Genomic DNA, 26,770 nt, shown 5'->3' with positions numbered 1-26,770 from the left:
TTTGCGGCTGTTACTTGACCACTTGGTCAAGCGGAATCCTCCACTCTCACACAGTGCAATGAGGTCCTTGGTCAAGGTAATAGCTTTCTTCTCGTCGGACGTTGAGACCAGGCAGTCATTGACGTAGAAGTGCTCCCATTGTAGTTACTGCTTCAGGTGATGACCTGTCTTTTCCATCCTCTGCAGTCCGTCTTAAAGTGTAGTTGGCACAGCTCGGGCTTGACTTTGCCCCAAACAAATGGACCAACATCTTGTACTCGCCCGGAGGCTGACTTAAATCTCCCTGTGGCCACCAGAGGAATGGTAGAAGATCTGTGTCCTCATCAGGGACTGTTACGTTTATTTTCTAGGGCCTTTGTGGTCAACTTGATCTCTCTTTTTATGTCTAGCTCGACATTGCCTTCCATTTTGGTTTCATCAAAGTCCGACATTTCAATTGGCTTTTAATGTTAGATAAGTCTCTTGTTATAGCAAACTCTTGCGAACTTCTGAAATCCAGATCAACAGTCCTTTAATCTCAAAACATGCAGATGTTTTCTAAAGGAAGATTCCAGGGCTGTCTTTATTTCCATCTATTATCTAGCAATAGCACATTTCTCAAAAATGTCGTTTGTGACTACTGGCCATATGCACAATTTGCACATCTTGGCTATGTTGATTACAATGACAGCATTATCCTTATTTCGTCATGAACATCAAATATGTAGCTATAGTTTATCCAGTAATTCATTTTAGTACTTTGTGTACTCATCCATCATTGAAAAAGTCGTGTGGAATTCCGGTCGGGTGTACAGCGTGATCCCCACCGCTAGCTACTTCTTCCTCAGGCTGGCTGGCTTCATCCAATCTAGTCCAGCGCCGCACATCTTCCCTCAGCTTCCGATGATGTTCTCTCTCCCTCGGCAAACTGTTTTTCTACTTAATGTAGTGGCTCAAGCTCCATTGTTGTGATCAGTAAATATCCCTAAACATATTCAGTCACTTAACCACTCTATGACCGAAGGAACGAGGTCTACACGCGTTTACTGTGTTGAAGCGACGGTAGAAAAACAGTGTTCGCTCCGTCTTTACTGAATGAAACAAATTATATAAATACAGTTTTACTCTCCCTAAATGCACGAAACCCTACGTCATAACAGCACGCTAAAGCAACTAATATATCGGCTGTGTCTCACTTCAGGGGACGCATCCTTCGAAGGGCAATTGCGTCACTGCGACGCGTCAAGGCTGTCCCAAAGGCTCCTTCAAATGTTCGAATACTCAGTGGTTAATTTCATGCACTATATAGTGCACTTAAAATACCCAAAATTTTTGTGTACATACAATGTACTCTACATGTTACTCCCGTATACCACAATGCAATGAGGTCGTGTTTTTCCGGAGAAGAAGAGGCGGAATAACCGCGAAAACAAAAACATTTAATGATCACCGGCTTTCGTTTAGAAATGTCAACAATTTATTTGGGATTTAACATAAAAAATGTAACATTAAAACTGTATTAAAAAAAACCTTGATCAAGGAAACGTAACATTTAACATCAATACAACCTCCAGCTTTCCTCGTGGGTGCCCGTTTGTTTACATAATTTGGGCGCGTCTGTCTGCGTCACACAAATACCCGGCGCATTTACTGACGCAAATGACGTTTAGAAATGTACAGCGTGGTGTCCGAATTCTCGTTTGTTCGTTCCCTATTTAGTGCACTATATCATGAACACTATATAGGGAATAGTGAACGATTTCGAACACAGCTAATGACAAAACTATGTAAAAACATTTTTTTTGTTTAAAATAAAGTTTGGACCGCTTTGATTGGAAGCATAGAAGATAAGATTATAAAAAATAGAAAATTATAAATGAAATAGAATAAAATAAAAAGAATAAAGTAAGCAGTGGACATCTTAGTGGGTTACATAAAACGGCTCCCTATTTCTCCTCCGCCGTCAGAGTGACAAAGTTACATAGTGCAGTTAACAAGAGACTAATAAGAATTGGGCGCTGATGACCAGGCCTTGTCCGCCCAATTGGTTCTGATCGGTCTCGCTGTGGGAAGATCCAACCGCTCCAGCTTAGCCATTATCTCCTCAGCAGAGGGTCGGGATTCAGGATTTTCATGTAGCATTGATGTAATTAGAAATGACTGCAAACAGACATAACAAATATATATTAAAGCATGCTAGGTCGTCATACATGGCAGTATCGTAAAAGTTGACTAGCATAATTGTAGGTCTACGCTTGAAAGTACAAATTAATTTGACCTCTTTAGGAAATGACAGTGTGAAGTCTGCTGGAAATTTTTGTTTTCTGATGTCATCCCAACGCTGTTAACATGAAAAAGAATATTAATTAATTTATTAACACAATACTTGATATGGTGTTCAAAGATATGATTAAATAATGCCATCTATAAACAGACTTACTTTACTCTTTTCATGAACGGAGAAATTCCACAGCATCAAAAAATATACCAAGCCTGATGCAAATATATCCACCTTATTGTTGTATACGTTTTTGTACCTCTGTAATCGAACATACAGATAAAGATCATTGATAAGAGCTATCCTTTAGGCTGCACTTTATTACAAATGTTTTTTTTTAGTTTATAAAACGGGTGTTCTCACTTGTTCAGGCGGCATAAACGACCTAGTACCCGTGCCCATCGTTTTCTCCAACACATTGCCTTCCTCGTCACTCTCTGCCGTCACCAGACCAAAATCCACGATCTTCACCTCTCCATCTGATCCAACCATAATGTTAGAGGGCTGAAAGTCACAAAGACAATATTTGAGTTGTCAAGAGGTAACCATGTGGCATAGTAACTAATGTCCTTTTTCCACCGACAGTACCAGCTCAACAGCTGCTTGACTTAGCACGCCTTTTTTCACGTTTCGATCACCAAAATGAGGTACCTGGTACCTGCTAACTGGTACCTTTTTATTCTCACCTCCGACGAGGTTCCAAGAGAGCTGATCTGATACTTTTGTATGATGTTAACAGGCTGCTAGCCGCTGATTGGCCAGAGAGCGAGGCCACTGGACGGGTTATGATGTACGCAACGTCCGAGCCTGACACCCGGCTTCTATAAATACAAGTATCAGCGCAAGAACACGTCTTGGACCGTGTCAGAGATGGACACGCTCCTGCCCCAAGCCAAGCCCTTTATGTGTCGCGTGGATAAGTATGTCACTTTAGTTTCGCACATGCGTGCTATGTCGACCTGCCCACATTGAAGAGGTACTTTATTCTAGATGGAAACAAGACGTGCCTTGCCTGGAACCAAACCAAGTCTTGCCATGCTAAATCGTGGCGTGTAGAGCTGGTACTGTCGGTGGAAAAAGGCCATAAATGTAACCCAAACTGTATGCCACCTTTAGGTCCCGGTGCATTAGATTCTTGGAGTGGATGTATTCCACCCCACATATCATCTTCTTCATGATGTCTAAACTCTCCTTCCTCCGAGTGGGATCCTGATGCAATGAGTTCTTCTCCTGTATCCACTCATACAGATCCTTCATTTCACACAGCTCCATTTGGATGTACAGGAAAGTCCCGGACGTATCGCTGCTTGACCTTGTTATGAAGATAGAAATCAAATCGTGAACCACCTGTAGCTTGCCGGATATTGTTTACTGTTGAACCTAATTGTAATGGTAGAATTACTTACTGGGAAGTGCTGAGACCTTTACAGTTGGGAGGAATGTTTTCCTGATCCTCAGTCCAGGAGGTGTAATATCGAACGATATTAGGATGCTGTAGCTTTGCTAAAATCTTTGCCTCACGCATAGCATTCCTGATCAAATGAGTGGTAGCATGAAAATATTAATTTAGGTAAAATGAGCAACAAACTATACAATGAGATAAAAGCTGGAAGACTCTTACTCTTTATTCGGCACTATCTTGACCGCGCAATACGTATCCAAGTGTTTCATCCTTGCCTTGTGAACGTGACCAAAGCCCCCTTGCCCAATACACTCAATATTGTCGTATTCTGTTAAGAACCTATTGAAAGTAAGATGAGTTATTTTCTTCTCACACATTCATACAGACATTATCATGCAAAACAAACAGACATTTGCAGGTGGAGGTTCGTGTTTGCCTTACTTAGAAGTAGTTGGACCTCTTGGAGTATTGGATGGTTCTTTGTTTAATTTCTCTCCAAGTCTACCAAAACAGCAATAATCACAATTCAGATTAAAGAAAGTGTACAGACATGACAATTCTGAGAAATATTTAAATTACTTACTTAATTTTAGCCTTGATACCCAATTTTTCTTCCTTCATAATAAAAAATATAAATGTTATAACTGAGCAACACATCAAATGAGTAACCCATGAAATGCAACTTTCCCAAAAAGCAATTGGTACCTTGGGAGGTGCAGAGGAATTGCTGAACTGAATCCAGCTACCAGATGCGGAGGATGCCCTTAGTGATTAAAAACAAGGATATAAAATAAACTTCTGGAAAGCTAAGTTACTAGTAGTTAGTATGTCATGGTTCCTTTTGAATCCTTACGTGTCTGATGTTGCTTTATTATTTGTGCCATCCTCTTCTGATTTGGCAGACTTCCCATTTGCCTGAAATAATAGCAGTAATAGGCATTATTTAGTGGAGAACAGGTGGAGAACAATCTATCTATCCCTCCATCTATCAAGAGAGGCAGAGAGACAGGCATAGAGAGAGAGGCATAGAGAGAGAGACAGAGACTGAGAGACGGGGAGAGACAGAGCGACAGAGACGCAGAGAGAAACAGAGAGGCAGACAGAGGTGTATTGTTTCTATATTGCTCAACCGCTTTGGCAATGTCAATTTAGTTTCTCATGCCATTTAAATGTTGGGCATGGAATTTTCTTTTTTGGGCATTTTTGCAAAATTACTTGAAATCCTTATCATAACCCACTTACAGCCACTGAGTTAGAAGTACTGACATGAAAATTAAACAAGTCAATCATCTGTTGAACAGGCAGGGCTCGAAAACTTCAGCCAATGATTTCCAGACCCACCGAGTGGCATTGGACAGTAAGTACGCCAATCAAACAGTTGTACTGCACTCCCCCTCCCCCCGCACGTGACCCCTTCGTGCACGTACTCAAAGCTTGTGACCCAGAGCAAGCTTCCGTTTGTCGTTATCCTGCGGTAGCTACTGGAGCTAGCTAACTAGCTAATGGCTCACTCTTGCGCATCTGTGTTTGCTCATGATTGCGTGTCCATGTACTTGGAATGGGTGGTGTCAAAGTCAGCGTTGAAGGAGAGGGGGTAGGACCATTTGAGTCGTGTATTTTCAAAATCTGCTGGCGTTTCGCAAATCCCATACCCAACCTTTAAACCTGTATCAGGGATGCACCGAAATGAAAATTCTTGGCCGAAGCCGAAACCGAATACACTGAAACACTTGGCCGAAAGCCGAAACCGAATGTGGCTTTTGCTGTTTTTCATTCATTTTGCTTGAATTTTTCACCATTGCATAAATCAAACAATTACCGTAATTTTCGGACTATAAGCCGCGCCTTTTTTCCCATTTTTCGATTATGCGGCTTATATGACGGTGCGGCTAATCTATGGATTTTTACAGCTAACGGCCACTCGGAAAATTAGTATTCGAAGCTTAAATCAGTATTTGGAGCTTCGTTGTTTTTTTTCCACGTACGTGACATTACAAGAGCGAGGGAGGCAAACTATAAGCGTCAGCGACACCAAGAACAGAAGCGAGAGAGGTGGAGGAAGAATAGATATTTTGTTTCCCTTTACTTTATAACACAACATTAGCAGGATCTCGGGAGGAAAAGTAATACTTGACGAAATGCTAACCTTAGTTGTTTGTTTACGTTCGCTGTACAGCGCCGCGCCAATCAACTGTGACTGGCTTGCTGCAGAGCGTGAGCGTCTTGGGAATACCCGGACAATATAATGGATATAATATGGACACATAAGACAATCATTATTCGGTATTTGTTATGGATTTATTGTACAAATTCCCTGAAAAGATGCACGTTCCAGGATGAATGGAAAAGCTCCCGTAAGGGCTGAGATGGCAGTTGATTTGGAACGGAACAACAGCTGTTCGCTTTCACGGGGAAAAACTAAGGAACTTCAACCTACTTAGGCCTACTAATTAACGTTGAAAAGCTATTAAATATTCAACAAAATATGCAGATACTGTCAAAATCGGTTCCAGGGAGTATAGGGATTATTCATGTTGTTTTTGATGGTGTTCGAATATTCGCTCAGAAAAACCAACGAGTATTCGAAGCCTGAAAAATGGCATTCGGGCCAGCCCTGATGGTAATTAAACATTAAAACACCTGCGGCTTATAGTCCAGTGCGGCTTATATATGTACACCTCATTCAATTTAGCTGCTGCGTCTTATACTCCGGTGCGCCTTATAGTGCGGAAAATTCAGTAAATGTCCTTTATAAACTTTTTTGTCTTGCTTTTCCATAAAATACATAGATTTTTTTAAACCAAATATTTATTTAATACTGAACGATTTCTAACATTGCAGCAGACCTTATAGCAAGAATTTAAGATATGGAGGGTGGGCATACAAGGGGCCGGATATGACTTGGGGTCTAAGGTCGCAAGAGGCGGGATAAGTGCGGCCGCTGTCACTTTGTTTGTTTTGTTTGACCGCAGACAGTACGGAGGCAGAATGGGCAGAACTCATCCGATCATCTTAAATGTTTCTGCAACGATGCATCATTGGTCCATGCATCCACAATATCAGAAGCATCGTTTGATGAAAGATTGGAGCATGAGTTAAAGACAAATAGAAGAAACGAAGAAGAAAGGCGTCGCGAAAGACTGCGTTACCGGAGAAAGAGAGCGTCTTGTGTTACTTTATTTCACATATAACAAACACTGGGTCCAATGTAGTTGATTTCTGTGTTTAATTGAGAAAACGGAGTGGAATGCCGGGACCCTATAATGTTCAACTAAAACTGTTGTAAATAACACATATTTTTTGTAAGATGAATACTTTTAGGGTTATGAAGAGACCTATCTTTTAGCGTTCACCACAAATGACTATGAGAAGCAGTGCCAACATTTAAATATTTTTGTAACCATTCAGCGAAAAAGGGGACTCATTATTATCATTATTATCATTTAGGGTGCCACTCAATGACATGCAAATGCAGACCAAAGTGTCATCAACATGGCCTCTGAAATGGTGTGAAATACGACTTTCTACTCCTCATTCACATATAAAAAGGTAATTAACGTTTCCAACGGCGAAAATACTACCTCAGGGCGAGTATTTTTTCAGGAGGCACAGAGATGGAGGGAGACTTATTGTTTCTGTATTGTTCACCCGCATTGGCAATGTAAGTTTTGTTTCTCATGCCATTTAACCTTTTTTGAATTGAGAGGCAGAAAGAAATACCTTGCTGTCCCAGTCTGACAGCTCTTGGAGCACAGGCCAGGCCTCCTTTGCCGTCCTTTTTTTGGGCTCCTTTGCAGTCTTCCCCTCGACTTCAGGGTACTCCCTACCGTCAATAACCCCCCTGTAGAAAAAAAAAAAGTTACTTAACAATTATTATATTTTCAAACATAAAAGTAACACAAGCAATTAAGATGGATAACATTGGTTCATAAAACAGTTGTACCTTCCGGTTTAGTGAATTGTGTACCGTCACGACCCCACCGGTATATTCAAAACGGCTCTCTGTCTAGGCGGGAGTCGAGACACATAAGTGGTAACAAACCACAGCTGGCAGGCAACTAGCTTCCGGCCACGTGAGCAGTGACACACCTGGGTTCCTGGCGAGCTCTAGTCCTTCTCTCTCTTGTTGAGGGATAGCCCAAGCGTTGGGGTAAACGGTAGCCTGTCCCGTTTGGTTATTGTTTGACACATAACATAGACCATCACTTGACAAACATACACGACAAAGGAGTGGTCACGTTCCCTGTAGGAATCCCTAATCCTGGCACTGACCTTGAGGGCGAATAGGCTATACATAGTCTTATGGGTTCCAATAAGTGTAACCAAGTCTGGGCACCATGCTGTCTATTCAGACACCATCTTGCTTCTGTCCGCCATCTTGGATCCGTCAGGTGACCCTAATCAAGGCTCACCTGCAGTGAGCCACTCCCACAGTTACCATGACAACCAGTTACCCACCAGCTTAACATTACCCAACACTAGGATCGTAACAGTACACAATACATTTTAGGGATCGACCGATATATCGGTCGGCCGATATTATCGGCCGATATTCGCGGTTTTTACGTGTATCGGTATCGGCCGATACGCGGCTGATATTCGCCGATATTTTTTCGCTTTTTTTTTTTTTTTACTTGTTCTACCTCACCTGTTTTTAATATTTGTTAAATATTGCTCATCTAATTTTTCTTACTTGTTTTACCTCACCTGTTTTTACTATTTGTTAAATATTGTTTTTTATATTGAAGTTCAATAAATGTTCCTTTTTTTAAATTGAGACTTGTAACATTTGTTATCAGTGTAATTTTTTTGATTGAGGGAGCAAAAGCAGTATTGGCTCTAAATATCGGCTCTAAATATCGGTATCGGCGTATCGGAGTATCGGCTAAGGCTGATGAAAAAATATCGGTATCGTATCGGCCCTAAAAAATCTGTATCGGTCGATCCCTAATACATTTACTGATTCTATCTCACATTACTGTTGATACTCACTGAGGGCAGTGTGCAGGACCACATCTTTTCACCAATAAGTCCACATTGCACATGTTCTCCTGCTGATGCTGGCTGTCCAGTCCCAAGTATGTAAACTCAGTCAAGCCAGAAAGCTCTCTGAGGCTCACCACCATATTTTCAGGTGAACCACTGGGGGATAGACGGTTAACAAAAACATCAACACTTAATCAAGAATCGATCGTCCACCGTGTGATGTGTTCATCCTCTCTGTACTCACATTGCCTCTGACATGTCTTGATTCAATTCATTTGTTTGAGGACTCGATGGATCAACACTGCCACTCTGATCGACGGTCTTTAAAAGAAGAAGTTATATTATGCTTTTATACATTGTGCTTATTGCATCAGAACACACCATCTCTATTCACAACTCCCACCCTGCACTTACATTTGAGAGTGGATTTCTCCATATCTTCTCATATACAAGCCTGGCTGCGTCCTCCTTTGCCTCCTTCTTCGTTCTCCCAGAGCCAGACGGGTACTCCGTACCGTCAATCACAAACTTACAACAACTGAAAACACAGACAAGCACAACTTGCAACATCTGAAAACAGACATTCTGAGCCGAATGGCTAGCTCAACAGATGGGCAATGAAGGGACGAACCGCAGTCGCAGGGACTTACTGTTTAGTGTGGCCTAGTTCCATCGCGGTGGACTCCAGTGCCCGTATACGAACCCGGTTCTTCTGACTGTGCTCGTAGATCCAGCATTTGTAGTTGGGTTGGGTGAGCCTTGCCTGATTAATTGGCTCTGTAGCGTCCCTCATCGACCACCCCGAGACATGGGACTGGTCTGAGTCTGTCTCCAAAACGCTCTCTAAAGCGTGTTTGGCTGCATTTTGCCGGGCCTCCTCCTTGTTTTTTCCAACGCCCTCTGGGTATGGTTTGCCGTTTAATATCACCGTTTGAGCAAACCTGAGGGACACATTTTAAAATCATTTTTTATAAGGGCTGAAAGAGTAGTCTACAGTGTTGTACAAGGTTGAGCAGTAGGTCTTCTTCTTACACATCCTGATAAGGGATAAGTGATGCTCATTGTGTCTTATTGGCCTATTATCCAGACATGCCTTGCTATAACGGCAATTGCATGTGTTGGAGGAGGCATGCCTTGATATTGACATCTGTGATTGTTCCTTCTAAACATTAATATAATACAACAGATGTTAGTTTGCGTTATGAGAGGTAGGCCTAGCTAATGGGACAACTGTTAATAAAAAAAACAACTCCCTGAAACGGAGTCCAAATAACAATCCGATGTTGAACAAGCTCCAATATATACAGTATCAAATACAACAGATGGGCTGCCTAATAAAAACCCTATGCGTAACGGTGGAGCAAACTTACGTTTTAATATGAGCAGGGCCTTCGGAACCCACGTCGTCGTACTTCAACTCGCAGCCACTATTCTGCACGTACTCATTGAGTTTAGCGATGTAGTTGATTGATTCCATGGCGTGGTATGACAAAATATCCTAAGTGTATGTGATCATGCATGTGTAACCAATAAACAGAATTTACTTGGGTTTGTGATAGCAGTGTACTTTCATCCAGATTTATTCAACAATTGCTGGACTGAAACGCATCTTCTTCATCATAATGGAAATCGGATACACCATATAACAGTATATTTAAAGCACATGGAAATGAAATTATGTTTTAGTTAACAATTGGAATACGAAAATAACATATATTTCCTTTTTTTAGGACGTTAAACCAAATACCTAAATGTCTCTAACAACAACAACGTATGGTCTTTCTCAGTCCATTAACAAACTAAATACCGAACGGTCTTGTTATCCAAAAAAATAGAATAAGTCTTCAAGTGTCCGTGTATTGTACTGGCCAGCAAAACAATATTATAGAGCTGGTGATTGAAATGGTTTTGCCTGTAATCCTCGGGTCGTTCCAAAGATGGCGCCGGCGTCTCACGAGCCACTAGGAAAGGCAACTCAGGAAAAAGAAAAGCAGCCGTCTCGTTCACCAATGTTCATCAACTCGGCGGAGTTCCCTTCTTGCGGATACATGGCTTCTGGATTTTTATCAAAAGCAAACCGAGTACCTTTTACGGTAAATAAAATACTTTTAACAAGTTAAACTCCGAAGTAAACAGCCTTTAAAGAGAAATAACCCGTGCATTTTCTTCTTCCTCTTTTAATTTCTGACAGCCTGTATGCCTTTGCGGCACATTGCTGCCACCCACAGGACAACAAATAAATAATCACACAAACAACCAAAAAAAAAAAAATATATATATATATATATATATATATATATATATATATATATATATATATATATATATATATATATATATATATATATATATATTTCAAACGCAATAAGTCCATCCTATTTCCATAGGAATAATCCAGTGGCCGTTATGAAATCCAGGACAGCTTTTATAGTCCCAGGCTGATTCTCAATGGGATTTAGAAGGCTCTTCAGTGTAACCGATGTTGTGCCCAGGCTTTCCACTGCCGCATACAGATGTTCCCTCTGTCGAGTGAGTCCAGTACATTCCATCAGGATATGTTTTACTGTTTGCTGTTTTTGACACACTCCACATAGTCCATTTCCCTGTTTCCCAAGTCCCATGCCAGTCCGCAATGCCCCAGCCTCAGTCTGGTCATCATGACTGTATGCCTCCTTTCCTTTCCCAAAAAACACTGGCTCCTGGTGACTCTATTCTGCAAGCTGTAGTAATGCCTCCCCTTCTTTTCCCTATCCCACTCCCCCTGCCACACAGCCATGATGTTCTTTTTGATAATTGACCTACACTCAGTTAACCCCAGCCTCACTTTTACATCCACATCTTCCCTTCTTAAAGCCCTTTTTGCTGCCCCATCAGCTAGCTCATTCCCCTCAATCCCCACATGAGCTGGGACCCACATGAACCCCCCTGACTCTCCCGCCTGCTCAATCCTGTACATCAGGGTAAGAAGCTCCACCATGAGGTCCACCGTCCGATCTGGCTCCAAGCCCTCCCTCCGTCAATGTCTTCACCACTGAAGCAGAGTCAGAGGAGAGGAGCATATTACAACTGGCCCTGGCCTTACCTCCTCCAACCACTGCATAGCCCAGATTATTGCACGCAGCTCTGTGGTGTAAACTGAAACCCCTTCAGACAGTCGCCTATATTTAACAACATCCAAATCTGGGATACAAAAAGCAAACCCAGACTTCCCAGTCCTTGGGTCTTGAGCCCCATCAGTGTTTATTTGTATGTACTGTCCCCATTTGTTAGCCTTTCCTTTACAATGCCCCCAAATGTTGCAGTTCTCTCATGAGCTAACACACTTATATCTATCTCTGGCACCGGTAGAATCCACGGTGGTATAGTTGGCCAGTGCACTACAGGGGCCCACCCCCCTCCCCAAACCAACAAAAGTGCTTGATGGCTACGACCTTTGACTTCCATGAACGGCAGTCAACTCATTGTGAAGTCCTCTGCTCACTGATTGTTGGGTGCAGTGTACAGTTCTAAAGCCATGGGTTCTGATTGGTCTACTGAATACCTTGGTCCATATGACCAGGTGCTCCAAGGCAAGCTGTTTCACTGGAATCCTGCCTTCGCTGTTTGGGAATGCTGTTTTCCACAGACCAGCATGTGCTGAAGGCCTGGTGAGAAATGTCACAGCCCTAGGTTAAGGCACTCACCTTAAACACTCGTAAACCAACAAATCTCCCTAGTGGTCCTAATCACCAAGTATATTAAGTAATAATCGTATATTAAATACTTGTATCTATTGAATGAATATATTGATTCATTGATTAAGCTAAAAAAGGCTTATTGCTAAATGATAACCAATGCTTTGTATTAAGGGGTCTATGCAATTTTAAAAAGTGCCATATTAGGGATGTACAATATTACATATGCAATGACATGCATGGGAGGCAGTGTAGTGAGCTGCCTTGCTTATTTAATATTGTAGCTTTCATGTTCTTGTGTACTGTTTGTGTTATTGTTTTTGTGGTTGCATTGTTGTCAATGAGGGTTGTTGTTGTCTGAAGTATTTTAATTGAGTCCAAAATAGATTGATGGTAGCGAGAAGTAAACACTACATTTTAGTGATTTAGTTGCTAATTTGGGGGATTTTTTCCCAGCATCTTTTATATCTGAAGGGACTTTACGCTGCAGCAGTAGCAATAACTGCCTTAGTGTATCCTAGCGCAGCAAGCCTACAGCTCACCTCAAGTTCTGTGAAGCGAATGTTGTTCAGAATGTAAATCAACGGCCACCCCCTATATATATATATAAATATAATATATATATAAAATAAAATAAACTGCAGCAAACTTGTATAATGAACCTGACTTACAGATACAACTGTAGGTCAGGTTACATTAACATCTCCATACATTTTTTTCTCTTTAAGAACACTAACACATTCTTTTTCATCAAATATGTACTGGAGTAGTTTAAACTGCCACACTATATCCAACATGAGAATGATGACACAATAAATTTAAGTAAAACCGGTTTATTACACAATTACAGACATGGATTAACAAAGGAAAATTGTGAATTCCTGATTTTAATTTAGTTTGAAACGTATTAGTTATGGCTTTTATTATTGCGGCTTTGTAAATAAAAAGAAGGCAGTGCCTATCCCTCCTAACAGACAAGGAGGGCACCACACTTTTTTTTTTTGGCCACAATGGTTTCACCACACAAGTCATAATTACTGTAGTTATGAAAACATTGATCAATAGTGCAGTGCGAGAAAGGGATCTGCCAGGGAAGGGCCAGCAGGGATAAGGTGTCATCAACTAACCCTGGGGGTCAGAGACCGGGAGGGGCGTGAGGGCAGGGATAAGGTGTCATCAACTAACACTTGGGTGGGATGGAAATCCAATGAGGCGAAACGTTATCTAACTTTAGCTGTAGTGGCTAAAGCTCCATTGTTGTGATCAGTCGATATCTCTGAACAAATTCAGTCACTTAACCATGACAGAAAGAACAAGGTCTACGCGTTTACTGTGTTGAAACGACGGTAGAGAAACAGTGTGTTCGCTCCGTCTTTACTGAATGAAACAAATGATACAAATACACACAGTTTTACTCTCCCTAATTGCGTGAAAGCCTACGTCATAACAGCTCGCTCTAAAGCAACTAATATATCCTATGCATCTCTAATAATACTAAGCAATGAAAGCAAGTTCACTAAACAGTTATTAAACACAAATGCAAAACTATGAAAAACAATTAGTCAATCAATATAATAATCAATCACTATATATTCATCTAAATAATATAATATCTAAATCTGAGGCTAAATTACAATATGGCAAAACGGCACTCACATTTCCGGCCCCTAATTGCTCATCATGGGGGGGATGACAATTACCTAACTAAAACTATAGAATCATTTTGTATATTCTAATCCCCTTCTGTCCTCTTTCATATAACATAAGAAACCTCGACCAATCTAGGTGAGGCCCACAAGATAGGCAACCATAGAAAATAATAAAGTCCTAAATAATAATGTCCTTTATTGTCCATGAGACATTTCTGACTTCTCTAGGCTTGCTCCGGAAAGTCATAATTGTATTGCTGCAGCAGCATGCTGTCCATGCCGCTGTCATGAGTCTGTTGACTGAAGCCCTTTGACTGTAGTGGCTTGACTTGTGGTGATCGTCACCTTTCTTGAGAGGGCCATTAACTACCCAACCGAGGGTCGTCTTACAGCATAAGGCCCGTCGTCTTGGTTGTGGATTATCTTCCATGGCTCCATTGCAGAGTGAGCGTTCACTCCGATCAGTATCTCAACATATGCGTCGATCTGCGACTCCGTACTTCTTTTCGCAGCTACAACCATCTTTTCAAGTCCATCTCAACAAGAACATTGTCTTTCGTCACAGGTATGTCTGTGTGGGTGTAGACGTCTGGCAGGCTAATGTACTGTAGGGCCGAGCTCTCTGAGTGGCCAACGACGTGCGTCGCGACGTAGGTCGCATTGGTCGCGACGTAGGTCGCATTGGTCGCTGTGTGGGTCGCTCGTCTGGCTGCTTTCAGTCGCTGTGGTCACTGGCTGGCTCGCTCAAAGTCTATATAATCAGTTGATTTGCATGTTATGAACTTTTTTTTTGCATCAGTTGAAGTACCAGAAAGCCATGCTCTCTGGCGAAAGCTACCTAAAGCTCTTTAATGCTAATATTGTTTTAATATTTTTCTATTTAAGTACAGTTTAAATGATGAAATAGTTGGTCTATCAGTATCAATAAAATATATTAGTTGTAATTTGGGGCGTATTCAAATAATCTCTTTTATATATTATATAAAGCCTATTTGTTTTGTTAAATGTCATTAAGCCTAATAACGTATACTATGCAGAAAGTTCTTCGTCATAGAGTGATAAACATAAATATAAGTGCAATAATATGAAGCCAATGCTAGGTTAGCAATCATGAAGGCCGGTGTTCGATTCTCTCCACGGATGGTCATAGTTTTGCTCTTTTAGTCAAACTTATTGACGCAATCGGCCTGTTTCATTTTAACATTTTTGTATGTTTTAGTAGGATGGTATGATAATTATACGACGTATTGACGGGCTGCGACGCCTGGCTGGTATCGGCTGGCTGGCTGCGACGACAGCCACGGCTGGCCGCTGTTTCGCGTAAAAAAAAAATTCAGTAAAAATGAATATAATTATAATTAAGAAAATTAAAATGTGTAGAATAGGCCACAGTTCTGCTCTGTGCGGGAGAATTGTCGCGCCGAGAATTGACGTGCTTCCTTACAAGACCGGTAACCATAGCAACGCCGGTAAACAAACCCCGCGGAGAACGTTATAAGACGCCGAGAATTGGCGCGCTGCCAGCCGCTGTCACCGAGTGTGAGAGGAGAGTTGACGGAGAAGATGGCGGTTGACCTATAGTTTCAAAGTTAATACCGTTTATACCGGTGTTGACACGAGCGTATTGGTATGAAAATGTCCACACCGCGGCAACCCTAATATACATAAACATAAAACGGCTCCATATTTCTCCTCCGCCGTCGGAGTGACAAAGTTACATAGTGCAGTTAATAGATTATTAAGAATAGGGCGCTGATGACCAGGCCTTGTCCGCCCAATTGGTTCTGGTTGGTCTCGCTGTGGGAAGATCCCACCGCTCCAGGTTAGCCGTTATCTCCTCAGCAGAGGGTCGGGATTCAGGATTTTCATGTAGCATCGATTTAATTAGGACTGACTGCAAACAGACATAACAAATATATATTAAAGCATGCTAGGTCGTCATACATGGCAGTATCGTAAAAGTGGACCAGCATAATTGTAGGTCTACGCATGAAAGTACAAATTAATTTGACCTCTTCAAGAAATGACCGTGTGAAGTCTGCTGGAATTTTTTGTTTTCTGATGTCCTCCCAACGCTGTTAACATGAAAAAGAATATTAATTAATTTATTAACATAATACTTGATATGGTGTTCAAAGATATGATTAAATAATGCCATCTATAACAGACTTACTTTACTCATTTCATGATTGGAGCAATTCCACAGCATCGACAAATATACCAAGCCGGATGCAAATATATCCACCTTATTGTTGTATACGTTTTTGTACCTCTGTAATAAAACACAGATAAAGATCATTGATAAGAGATATCCTTTATGCTTCACTTTATTACAAATGTTTTGTTTTTTTTAGTTCATAAAACGGGTGTTCTCACTTGTTCAGGCGGCATAAACGATTTAGTGCCCCTGCCCATCGTTTTCTCCAACACATTGCCTTCCTCGTCACTCTCTGCCGTCACCAGACCAAAATCCACGATCTTCACCTCTCCATCCAATCCAACCATAATGTTAGAGGGCTGAAAGTCACAAAGACAATATTTGAGTTGTTCATCAAGAGGTAACCATGTGGCATAGTAACTAATGGCCTTTTTTCACCGACAGTACCAGCTCAACTCGCCTTGACTTAGCCCGTCTTTTTTCACGTTTCGATCACCAAAATGAGGTACCTGGTACCTGCTAACTGGTACCTTTTTATTCTCACCTCCGACGAGGTTCCAAGAGAGCTGATCTGATACTTTTGTATGATGTTAACAGCCTGCTGGCCACTGATTTTAAAAATCAAAATTTTACCGCCTACGTAATCCGCGTCGAACGTCGCCTGGCAACGGACGATCGCGTCGAACGTCGCCTGGCAACGGACGATCGCGTCGAACGACGAGCGACGAGGACGAGACTACATACACTTTAAACACTCTGTTTACTAGCTAAATTCGATCCAAACAATTAAATACAATACAAATATAAACGTTGATACACTTTAAACACTCAGTTTACTAGCTCATTTCGATTAAACAATTCGATACAATACAAATATAAAGTAAAAACAAGTGTTATCTGGTTTGTTATTTCGTCTTTTGCAACATGAGCGAGAATGTTTTTTGAAACCTGCCTGGCAACGGACAATCACGTCGATCGATGACGTAATGTTTCGACGCGGATTACGTAGGCGGTACAATTTTCGCCCCCGGTACAATTTTAGTGTGACAAGGCCACTGGACGAGTCATGATGAACGCGACGTCCGAGCCTGACACCCACTGGCTACTATAAATACAAGCATCAGCGCAAGAACACGTCTTGGACCGTGACAGAGTTGGACACGCTCCTGCCCCAAGCAAAGCCCTTTATGTGTCGTGTGGATAAGTATGTCACAGCAGTTTCGCGCATGCGTGCTATGATGACCTGCCCACATTGAAGAGGTACTTTATTCTAGATGGAATCACGACGTGCCTTGCCTGGAACCAAACCAAGTCTTGCCACGCTAAGTCGTGGCGTGTAGAGCTGGTACCGTCGGTGGAAAAAGGCCATAAATGTAACCCAAACTGTATGCCACCTTTAGGTCCCGGTGCATTAGTTTCTTGGAATGGATGTATTCCACGCCACATATCATCTTCTTCATGATGCCTAAACTCTCCTTCTTCCGAGTGGGATCCTGATGCAATGAGTTCTTCTCCTGTATCCACACATGCAGATTCTTCATGTCACACAGCTCCATTTCGATGTACAGGTACTGCCCGGACGTATCGCTGCTTGACCTTGTTATGAAGATAGAAGTCAAAATGTGAACCACCTGTAGCTTGCCGGATAATGTTTACTGTTGAACCTAATTGTAATGGTAGAATTACTTACTGGGAAGAGCTGGAACCTTCACAGTTGGGAGGAATGTTTTTCTGATCCTCAATCCAGGAGGTGTAATATCGAACGATATTAGGATGCTGTAGCTTTGCTAAAAACTTTGCCTCACGCAGAGCATTCCTGATCAAATGAGTGGTATCATGAAAATATTAATTTAGGTAAAATGAGCAAAAAAACTATACAATGAGATAAAAGTTGGAAGACTCTTACTCTTTATAGGGCACTATCTTGACCGCGCAATACGTATCCAAGTGTTTCGTCCTTGCCTTGTAAACGTCACCATAGCCCCCTTTCCCAATACACTTAATATTGTCGTATTCTGTTAAGAACCTATTGAAAGTAAGACGAGTTATTTTCTCCCCACACATTCATAGAAACATTATCATGCAAAACAAACAGACATTTGCAGGTGGAGGTTCGCGTTTGCCTTACCTAGAAGTAGTTGGACCTCTTGGTGTATTGGATGGTTCTTTGTTGAATTTCTCTCCAAGTCTACCAAAACAGCAATAATCACAATTCAGATTAAAGAAAGTGTACAGACATGGCAATTTTGAGGAATATTTAAATGACTTACTTGATTTTAGCCTTGATACCCAATTTTTCTTCCTTTATAATAGGAAAAATATAAATGTTATAACTGAGAAACACATCAAATGAGTAACCCATGAAATGCAACTTTCCAAAAAAGCAATTGGTACCTTGGGAGGTGCAGAGGAATTGTTCCAGCTACCAGATGCGGAGGATGCCCTTAGTGATTAAAAACAAGGATATAGAATTAACTTCTGGAAAGCAAAGTTACTAGTAGTTGGTATGTCATGGTTCCTTTTGAATCCTTACACGTCTGATGTTGCTTTATTAGATGTGCTATCCTCTTCCAATTTGGCAGACTTCCCATTTGCCTGAAATAATAACAGTAATAGGCATTATTTAGTGGTGAACAGGTGGAGAACAAACTATCTATCCCTCCATCTATCAAGAGAGGCAGAGAGAGAGAGACAGACCGAGAGAGACAGAGCGACAGACACAGAGAGGCAGACAGAGAAAGGCAGAGAGGTGTATTGTTTCTGTATTGCTCAACCGCTTTGGCAAGGTAAATTTAGTTTCTCATGCCATTTAACCTTGTATGGATTTGAATTTCAGAGGCCGAGAGACAGAGCGACAGATAAGCCTTTTTCACACATGTCCTCCACTTTTCTCTAAATTTGTATATCAGAAGGTTCGACCCTGAGGGTCATTCACACTTATTCACACTTGATGCTTTATATGCAGACATCGATGTCGTTCCGACATCAGTAGAATCAACGGGGGGGTATAGGGGGGTGGGCTAACAAGGGGCAAGATATGGCTTCGGGTCTAAGGTCGCAAGAGGGGGGATAAGTGTGGCCGCTGTCACTTTGTTTGTTTTGTTTGACCGCAGACAGCACGGAGGCAGAACTCATCGCGATCATCTTAAATGTTTCTGCAACGATGACTCATTGGTCCATGCATCCACAATATCAGAAGCATCGATCAATGAAAGATTGGAGCATGAGTTAGAGACAAATAGAAGAAATGACGAAGAAGAAAGGCGTCGCGAAAGACTGCGTTACCGGAGAAAGAGAGCGTCTTGTGTTGCTTTATTTCACATATAACCAGACCTGCAAACTCCTCAGAGGAAAAAAGGTGAGTGTCACGGGGGGATTTTTTTTTTATTGTAATATACAAATGACACTACTCTAAGCGTGACTTAACAAAACTCTTTATCAAAAATTAATGTCAAAACATCCTTAAGGCTTATAAAAAATATTTTATTTACAACTCACCATTTTTAGAGACAAAAAATAATTATTATTCTGTGAAGTTGATGAATTGTCACTTTTAGGTTTTCTACCCAGTTACCAAAAAAAGAAACATTTGGAATAGTATGCGCTGTGGCAAGCACATGGTTTGCATGTGTTACTTCGAAGGCAAAAACCTACATTCAACCAGTGGGGTATGGCCCCTGACTCTCTGAGGAGGTAGGTACCTCCAGGTACCACCTCCATGCCAGGGCGCCCTGAATTTATGTTTATTAACAGCTCCTCCACCGGGGTCAAGACAATTTGAGGGCCAGATCCAGTCTGCCGACTGTCGGCCTATTCACGATTTGCTTAAAAAAATGGCTAATTTAAATTTATACCAATACGATGGTGGCAAAAGCTTACCAGTTTTTATGTTTTTTATACTTCATTTCTATACTTGATCCGCTGACCGCTTGGAAGCCATCGGAGTACATATTTCTTTAGAAGAAAGGGGTTATGTGGTAGGATCTTTAAGAATGCTTAACTGGGATATTTATATATTCATGGCTCAAATATTAAGGATCATGCTTTTGAGGTGTAACTAACGCATTTACGCGGTCAGCGATCCGCTGCCAGGCTTTGGTTCTCCGGGTTGCAGAGGCTTTAGCGTTCCCTTTTCTTGTGATAATGTCCTTCTCCTCGTCATAGCTCTCCAGGAGAACCTGAAGTTCCATTTCATTGAAATAAGCGGCCCGTTTCGCCATTTCGAACAGGGTTTCCATGATCCATACATCACGTCTTTTTAGGTTTGGCGGTGACGCGCACAACCCTGTGTTAACCAACCCCGAGTTGATTGAACTAATGCATAACCGCTGCTGTGGAACCGAAAACTCTGGGTTAGTCGGCACAGGGGAAATCAACCTAGAGTTCAGCGTTAACTCAGTGTTTGTTAAACCTCCGTTCGTGGAACACCCCTCTGGACGAGGGTTTCGCAAGCTCTCTTGAGTTGTTTGGCGCGCATGAGCGGTAGGCGACCGTCTCATCCAATGGCGAGCTCAGTTGGCGCTGTGTGCTTCAAGATTCCGATTGGCCCAGAGAAATGTCAATTATAAGAAAGATTCTGAAGCAAGTGCTGAGATTCCGATTGGCCCAGAGAAATGTCAATTATAAGAACGATCCAATAATTTTTCTATTATTCTGGACCCCCCCCCCCCCCCCCCCCCCCAAAAACAAAACTCTCCGGTTCTACACGATTCACGTGAATGACCAAATTGACCAAGAAAACGGCGATTGTCGCCGAAAAGCGACAAGTTTGCAGCTCTGTATAACAAACACTGGGTCCAATGTAGTTGATTTCTGTGTTTAATTGAGAAAACAGGGAGTGGAATGCCGGGACCCTATAACGTTCAGCTACAACTGTTGTAAATAATATTAATACATCTTTTTTGTATTATGAATACTTTTAGGGTTATGAAGAGACCTATCTTTTAGCGTTCAACTCGAATGACTCTGAAAAGCAGTGCCAACATTTAAATATTTTTGTAACCAGTCAGCAAAAAAGGCGACAGGCTGATTCATTTAGGGTGCCACTCAATGACATGCAAATGCAGACCATAGCGTCATCAACACGGCCACTGAAATTATGTGAAATACCGACTTTCTATTCCTCATTCACATATAAGGTAATTAACGTTTCCGCCGGCGAAAATACTACTTCAAGGCGAGTATTTTTTCAGGAGGCACAGAGACGGAGAAAGTATCCCGCCTTGGCAATGTAAATTTTGTTTCTCATGCCATTTAACCTTTTTTGAATGTGAATTGAGAGGCAGAGAGACATAAGTACCTTGCTGTCCCAGTCTGACGACTCTTGGAGCACAGACAAGGCCTCCTTTGCTGTCCTTTTTTTGGCCACCTTTGCAGGCTTCCGCTCGACTTCAGGGTACTCCCTACCGTCAATAACCAACCTGTAGAAAAAAACAGAATATTTACAGTAAGGTCCCTCCATGGGGACCATGGAGGGGGTTATTGATCCAACTGTTTATCTAATCTTTTTTATGTATATTGTTGGCATAAACAATTCTTGCGATAATTTACGTATACTTTCAGATCGTCTTTCTCCCATGTAAGATGAAGGAAATAGGTAGGAAACAGTCAGACCCCAAAAAAGTTACTTAAAAACAATAATTATATTTTCAAACATAAAAGTGACACAAGCAATTAAGATGGAAAACATTGGATCATAAAACAGTTGTACCTTCCGGTTTAATGAATTGTGTACTGTCACGACCCCACTGGTATATTCAAAATGGCTCTCTGTCTAGGCGGGAGTCGAGACACGTAAGTGGTAACAAACCACAGCAGGCAGGCAACTAGCTTCCGGCCACGTGAGCAGTGACACACCTGGGTTCCTGGCGAGCTCTAGTCCTCCCTCTTGTTGAGGGATAGCCCAAGCGTTGGGGTAAACGGTAGCCTGTCCCGTTTGGTTATTGTTTGACACATAACATAGACCATCACTTGACAAACATACACGACAAAGGAGTGGTCACGTTCCCTGTAGGAATCCCTAATCCTGGTACTGTCCTTGTATGCTTTACATAGTCTTATGGTTTCTGAGTGTAACCAAGGCCCCGTTTACACGAAGGGAAAACGCAGATATTTCCACGCAGTTTGGCCTCTCATTTACACGAAAACGCAGTTTTTGTCACAGAAAACGATCATTTCTAAAAAACTCCGGCCAAAGTGGAGATTTCTGAAAACGCCGGTTATGTGTTGTCGTGTCAACAGGGAGAAACTGGGTTTTAGGTTCTGAAGCGTCACATTATGCGCCAGGAAATGCTTGACGTCATATGAGCGCCCTATGTTTACAGTTTGTTTGTTACAGGAAGACGCATGTGTTATTCGTTATTGTTGATTCTGAGGATTCTGATTGGCTTGCATGGCTGTATCCTTATCCCTACTGGAGTTTAGATTATCTGCCCGAGCTGGCCAATATTTCCCACCACTATCCTCGGGCCGGGCCTTTGATCGACGATTTTATATTTCTTTTTATCATTGGTTTATTGGCCTAATCTGAGGAGAAATCTATGCCATAAACAGAAATATTATAGGCCTTTATTACACGGGTCTTCTCAATGCCGTGGAATGCTCCGTTAACTTGCATGGGTAGTAGTCCGGTGACTTGTCAAGCCCAGCGTCTTCCGTTGCTAAGCGACGTCAGCGTCTTTGCAGAGAAATTATTTCTCTGCTGATCAACACTAAGAATGCTGGTAACGAAAAAATTGTAAAAAGACACACCATGTGAAGTTTTTTTTTCGTTTTGGCAAGTAGCTGTGTAATAAGCGGGATAATGTATAGAACGTCGCCGGTCATTGTCGAAAATAAGCCCCTTCAGGGCGAAGCAAGACACCTTCGCCCTGTCGGGGCTTATTTTCCCGATAATGACCGGCGTTCTATACATCCCTTACATATATATTTAGCAGAGTAGGCCTAGTAACAAATGTGTACAGAGTTATGTATTAAAAAAAAAAGTCAGGTTGAAATCGGGCTCGGACAGAACGTGCACGGGCTCGGGCCGGGTCGGGCTTGATTTTCTGGGCCCGATCTAAGCTCTACTACACTGCCGCCCATAGGTTTGGCAAAGTTATAATGGCGCTCAACGGCGTATTTATGCGTTTTGATGTAAACGACAACTTTTTTGAAAACGATGCTGTGTGCACAATGTTATTTTTGAAAACGGAGGGGGGGAAATATTTGTTTCTATAAATACCCTGCTACGTATAAACATGGCCCAAGTCTGGGCACCATGCTGTCTATTCAGACACCATCTTGGATCCGTCAGGTGACCCTAATCGAGGCTCACCTGCAGTGAGCCACTCCCACGGTTACCATGACAACCAGTTACCCACCAGCTTAACACTGCCCAACACTAGGATCGTGAAAGTACACAATACATTTTTTATTCTCTCTCACATTACTGTTGATACTCACTGAGGGCAGTGTGAAGGACCACATCTTTCCACCAATGAAGAGTCCATGTTGCACATGTTCTCCTGCTGATGCTGGCTGTACAGTCCTAAGTATGTAAGCTCAGTCAAGCCAGAAGGCTCTCTGAAGCTCACCTCCATATTTTCAGATGAACCACTGGGGGATAGACTGATAACAAAAACATCAACACTTAATCAAGAATCGATCGTCCACCGTGTGATGTGTTCATCCTCTCTGTACTCACATTGCCTCCGACATGTCTTGATTCAATTCATTTGTTTGAGGACTCGATGGATCAACACTGCCACTCTGATCTACGGTCTTTAAAAGAAGAAGTTATATTATGCTTTTATACATTGTGCTTATTACATCAGAACACACCATCTCTATTCACAACTCCCACCTTGCACTTACATTTGAGAGTGGATTTCTCCATATCTTCTCATATACAAGCCTGGCTGCGTCCTCCTTTGCCTCCTTCTTCGTTCTCCCAGAGCCAGACGGGTACTCCGTACCGTCAATCACAAACTTACAACAACTGAAAACACAGACAAGCACAACTTGCAACATCTGAAAACAGACATTCTGAGCCGAATGGCTAGCTCAACAGATGGGTAATGAAGGGACTAACCGCAGTCGCAGGGACTTACTGTTTAGTGTGGCCTAGTTCCATCGCGGTGGACTCCAGTGCCCGTATACGAACCCGGTTCTTCTGACTGTGCTCGTAGATCCAGCATTTGTAGTTGGGTTGGGTGAGCCTTGCCTGATTAATTGGCTCTGTAGCGTCCCTCATGGACCACCCCGAGACATGGGAGTGGTCTGAGTCTGTCCCCAAAACGCTCTCTAAAGCGTGTTTGGCTGCAATTTGCCGGGCCTCCTCCTTGTTTTTTCCAACGCCCTCTGGGTATGGTTTGCCGTTTAATATCACCGTTTGAGTAAACCTGAGGGACACATTTTAAAACCATTTTTTATAAGGGCTGAAAGAGTAGTCTACAGTGTTGTACAAGGTTGAGCAGTAGGGCTTCTTACACATCCTGATAAGGGATAAGTGATGCTCATTGTGTCTTATTGGCCTATTATCCAGACATAACCCCAGCCTTGCTATAACGGCAATTGCATGTGTTGGTGGAGGCATGCCTTGATATTGACATCTGTGATTATTCCTTCTAAACATTCATAATACAATACAACAGATGTTGGTTTGCGTTAGAGGTAGGCCAAGCTAATGGGACAACTGTTAATAAAAAAAAAACTCCCTGAAGCGGAGTCCAAATAACAATCCGATGTTGAACAAGCTCCAATATATACAGTATCAAATACAACAGATGGGTGCTTAATAAAAACCCTATGCGTAACTGTGGAGCAAACTTACGTTTTAATATGAGCAGGGCCTTCGGAACCCACGTCGTCGTACTTCAACTCGCAGCCACTTTTCTGCACATACTCATTGAGTTTAGCGATGTAGTTGATTGATTCCATGGCGTGGTATGACAAAATATCCCAAGTGTATGTGATCATGCATGTGTAACCAATAAACAGAATTTACTTGGGTTGTGATAGCAGTGTACTATCATCCAGATTTATTCAGCTGGACTGAAACGCATCTTCTTCATCATAATGGAAATCGGATACACCATATAACAGTATATTTAAAGCACATGGAAATTAAATTATGTTTTGGTTAACAATTGGAATACGAAAATAACATTTCCTTTTTTTAGGACGTTAAACCAAATACTTAAATGTCTCAACAGCAACAACGTATGGTCTTTCTCAGTCCATAAACAAACTAAATACCGAACGGTCTTGTTATCCAAAAAATAGAATAAGTCTTCAAGTGTCCTTATATTGTCTTTAGCAACAAGAAAAAGTAAAAAAGTAAATTAAAGTAAAGTGCTGGCCAGCAAAACAATATTATAGAGCTGGTGATTTAAATGGCTTTGCATGTAATCCTCGGGTCATTCAAAAGATGGCGACGGCTCATCACGAGACACTGAGGGCAACTCAGGAAATAGAAAAGCAGCCGTCTCGTTCACCAATGTTCATCAACTCGGCGGAGTTCCCTTCTTGCGGATACACGGCTTCTGGATGTTTATCAAAAGGAAACCGAGTACTTTTTACGGTAAATAAAATACTTTTAACAAGTTAAACTTCGAAGTAACAGCAGGAAAATTACAGATTGTAAACACATTGCTTGCATGCCTTCAAAGTGAAAGAACCCGCGCATTTTCTTCTTCTTCTTCTTTTAATATCCGGCAGTCTGTATGCCTTTGCGGCACATTGCTGTCACCCACAGGACAAAAAATAAATAATCACACAAACAACCAAAAAATATTTTTTTATTTATATATATTTCAAACGCAATCAGTCCATCCTATTTCCATAGGAATAATCCAGTGGTCGTTATGAAATCCAGGACAGCTTTTATAGTCCCAGGCTGATTCTCAATGGGATTTAGAAGGCTCTTTGGTGTAACCGGTGTTGTGCCCAGGCTTTCCACTGCCGCATACAGATGTTCCCTCTGTCGAGTGAGTCCAGTACATTCCATCAGGATATGTTTTACTGTTTGCTGTTTTTGACACACTCCACATAGTCCATTTCCCTGTTTCCCAAGTCCCATGCCAGTCCGCAATGCCCCAGCCTCAGTCTGGTCATCATGACTGTATGCCTCCTTTCCTTTCCCAAAAAACACTGGCTCCTTGTGACTCTATTCTGCAAGCTGTAGTAATGCCTCCCCTTTCCTTATCCCACTCCCCCTGCCACACAGCCATGATGTTCTTTTTGATAATTGACCTACACTCAGTTAACCCCAGCCTCACTTTTACATCCACATCTTCCCTTCTTAAAGCCCTTTTTGCTGCCCCATCAGCTAGCTCATTCCCCTCTATCCCCACATGAGCTGGGACCCACATGAACCCCACTGACTCTCCCGCCTGCTCAATCCTGTACATCAGGGTAAGAAGCTCCACCATGAGGTCCACCGTCCGATCTGGCTCCAAGCCCTCCCTCCGTCAATGTCATCAGCACTGAAGCAGAGTCAGAGGAGAGGAGGATATTACAACTGGCCCTGGCCTTACCTCCTCCAACCACTGCATAGCCCAGATTATTGCAAGCACCTCTGTGGTGTAAACTGAAACCCCCTCAGACAGTCGCCTATATTTAACAACATCCAAATCTGGGATACAAAAAGCAAACCCAGACTTC

At 42.0% G+C, this 26,770-nt stretch overlaps 2 protein-coding genes across 3 annotated transcripts; both read right to left on the bottom strand.

The window, feature by feature from the left end:
- Positions 1–1,433: 1,433 nt before the first annotated feature.
- On the bottom strand, positions 1,434–10,842 carry LOC115560250 (interferon-induced, double-stranded RNA-activated protein kinase). The gene is made up of 17 exons (XM_030379576.1): positions 10,016–10,842; positions 9,296–9,586; positions 9,060–9,183; positions 8,890–8,966; positions 8,652–8,801; positions 7,380–7,500; positions 4,513–4,574; positions 4,365–4,422; positions 4,243–4,274; positions 4,101–4,160; positions 3,879–3,998; positions 3,664–3,789; positions 3,368–3,569; positions 2,621–2,761; positions 2,420–2,518; positions 2,258–2,320; positions 1,434–2,139 (listed from the first exon to the last, which is right to left on the bottom strand). The coding sequence occupies exons 1-17, from the start codon at positions 10,120–10,122 to the stop codon at positions 1,981–1,983; spliced, it is 1,992 nt and encodes a 663-aa protein (XP_030235436.1). The 5' UTR covers positions 10,123–10,842; the 3' UTR covers positions 1,434–1,980.
- Positions 10,843–13,136: 2,294 nt separating this feature from the next.
- LOC115560248 (interferon-induced, double-stranded RNA-activated protein kinase) lies at positions 13,137–25,794 on the bottom strand. 2 transcript variants are annotated; one of them, XM_030379572.1, is made up of 17 exons: positions 24,939–25,794; positions 24,217–24,507; positions 23,981–24,104; positions 23,811–23,887; positions 23,570–23,734; positions 21,426–21,546; positions 18,660–18,721; positions 18,521–18,569; positions 18,397–18,428; positions 18,255–18,314; positions 18,033–18,152; positions 17,817–17,942; positions 17,521–17,722; positions 16,345–16,485; positions 16,142–16,240; positions 15,981–16,043; positions 13,137–15,862 (listed from the first exon to the last, which is right to left on the bottom strand). In XM_030379572.1, the coding sequence occupies exons 1-17, from the start codon at positions 25,082–25,084 to the stop codon at positions 15,707–15,709; spliced, it is 2,034 nt and encodes a 677-aa protein (XP_030235432.1). In that variant the 5' UTR covers positions 25,085–25,794; the 3' UTR covers positions 13,137–15,706. The 2 variants fall into 2 exon arrangements, with proteins under 2 accessions (XP_030235432.1, XP_030235434.1); XM_030379574.1 differs by having other exon boundaries at positions 15,831–16,043; positions 23,570–23,722.
- Positions 25,795–26,770: the final 976 nt, after the last annotated feature.

This window comes from Gadus morhua, chromosome 15, assembly GCF_902167405.1.
Source record: "Gadus morhua chromosome 15, gadMor3.0, whole genome shotgun sequence".
NCBI lineage: Eukaryota > Metazoa > Chordata > Actinopteri > Gadiformes > Gadidae > Gadus > Gadus morhua.
The sequence above is the reverse complement of the archived record's forward strand: the minus strand, read 5'-3'. Positions and strand labels throughout refer to the sequence as shown.

Coding starts and splice junctions, on each gene's coding strand:
- LOC115560250 (XM_030379576.1), bottom strand. CDS start 10,122: ATGGAATCAATCAACTACATCGCTAAACTCAATGAGTACGTGCAGAAT. Junction 8,802..8,889: donor CAAGACATGTCAGAGGCAAT/GTGAGTACAGAG, acceptor TCTATCCCCCAG/TGGTTCACCTGAAAATATGG. Junction 7,501..8,651: donor GGTCCTGCACACTGCCCTCA/GTGAGTATCAAC, acceptor TTTTTTCTACAG/GGGGGTTATTGACGGTAGGG.
- LOC115560248 (XM_030379572.1), bottom strand. CDS start 25,084: ATGATCACATACACTTGGGATATTTTGTCATACCACGCCATGGAATCA. Junction 16,044..16,141: donor CCAATCATGAAATGAGTAAA/GTAAGTCTGTTA, acceptor TCATGTTAACAG/CGTTGGGAGGACATCAGAAA. Junction 15,863..15,980: donor CACGGTCATTTCTTGAAGAG/GTCAAATTAATT, acceptor GTCTGTTTGCAG/TCAGTCCTAATTAAATCGAT.